Here is a 593-nt window from a genome sequence, read left to right as displayed (position 1 = left end):
GGCGTGTGCCATCTCGTGGGCAGCAATACGGACATTCAATCGCGGATCAACAAGATAGTACGGGGGAAAATTCATGGCACCAGCAATTGGGCGACCTGACGATTCTTCTCTTGCACATGTGACACCAAATGGCTCTCCGGTACCGGCTGCCACGTAGAGCACAAAGTCAGCATTCTCAACACCTTCACTGTGGTGATCTGAGGGTACAGTGAAATGGGTACAAGGGTTGCCATTTTCAAAATTGGGCACCTCTAGTTTGCCTTCCTGGGGTTGCACAAGCAGACGATCCCTGTGCATTCGTATTGCACCAGGAATGATATGATCAATGAACATGCTCTTCTTTTCCTCAGTTAAGATTTGGGAAGCAACACAATCATCAATGTCATCTTGAAAATTCATGACCTTATCACCAATCTGAGTGCAATACCTCGATTTGTTATCCAAGTCTTTTGTTGACGCTTTAATGCGGATCAGTTTCCACTCTTCATTCTCATTCTGCGTGGCGACGGTGTACGCCTGCACACCACTCTTTCCCTTGCGGGGCAACTCCCGCACAACACCAGTCGACTGCACGCCGCCGTCGTTCTGCGCAA

The 593-nt window shown here is 49.1% G+C and overlaps 1 protein-coding gene across 1 annotated transcript; it reads right to left on the bottom strand.

Moving 5' to 3' along the window:
* Nucleotides 1-573, bottom strand: TM35_000113650 (surface protease GP63; the record flags this gene model as incomplete). The annotated part of the gene is made up of 1 exon (XM_029025074.1): nucleotides 1-573. A coding segment is annotated over one exon (573 nt), but the record flags the coding sequence as incomplete, so codon positions are not given.
* Nucleotides 574-593: the final 20 nt, after the last annotated feature.

The sequence above is a fragment of the Trypanosoma theileri genome (assembly GCF_002087225.1).
Source record: "Trypanosoma theileri isolate Edinburgh chromosome Unknown TM35_Tth_11_V1, whole genome shotgun sequence".
In the NCBI taxonomy this organism is placed as follows: Eukaryota; Euglenozoa; class Kinetoplastea; order Trypanosomatida; family Trypanosomatidae; genus Trypanosoma; species Trypanosoma theileri.
This window is presented reverse-complemented; position numbering and strand designations above follow the sequence as displayed.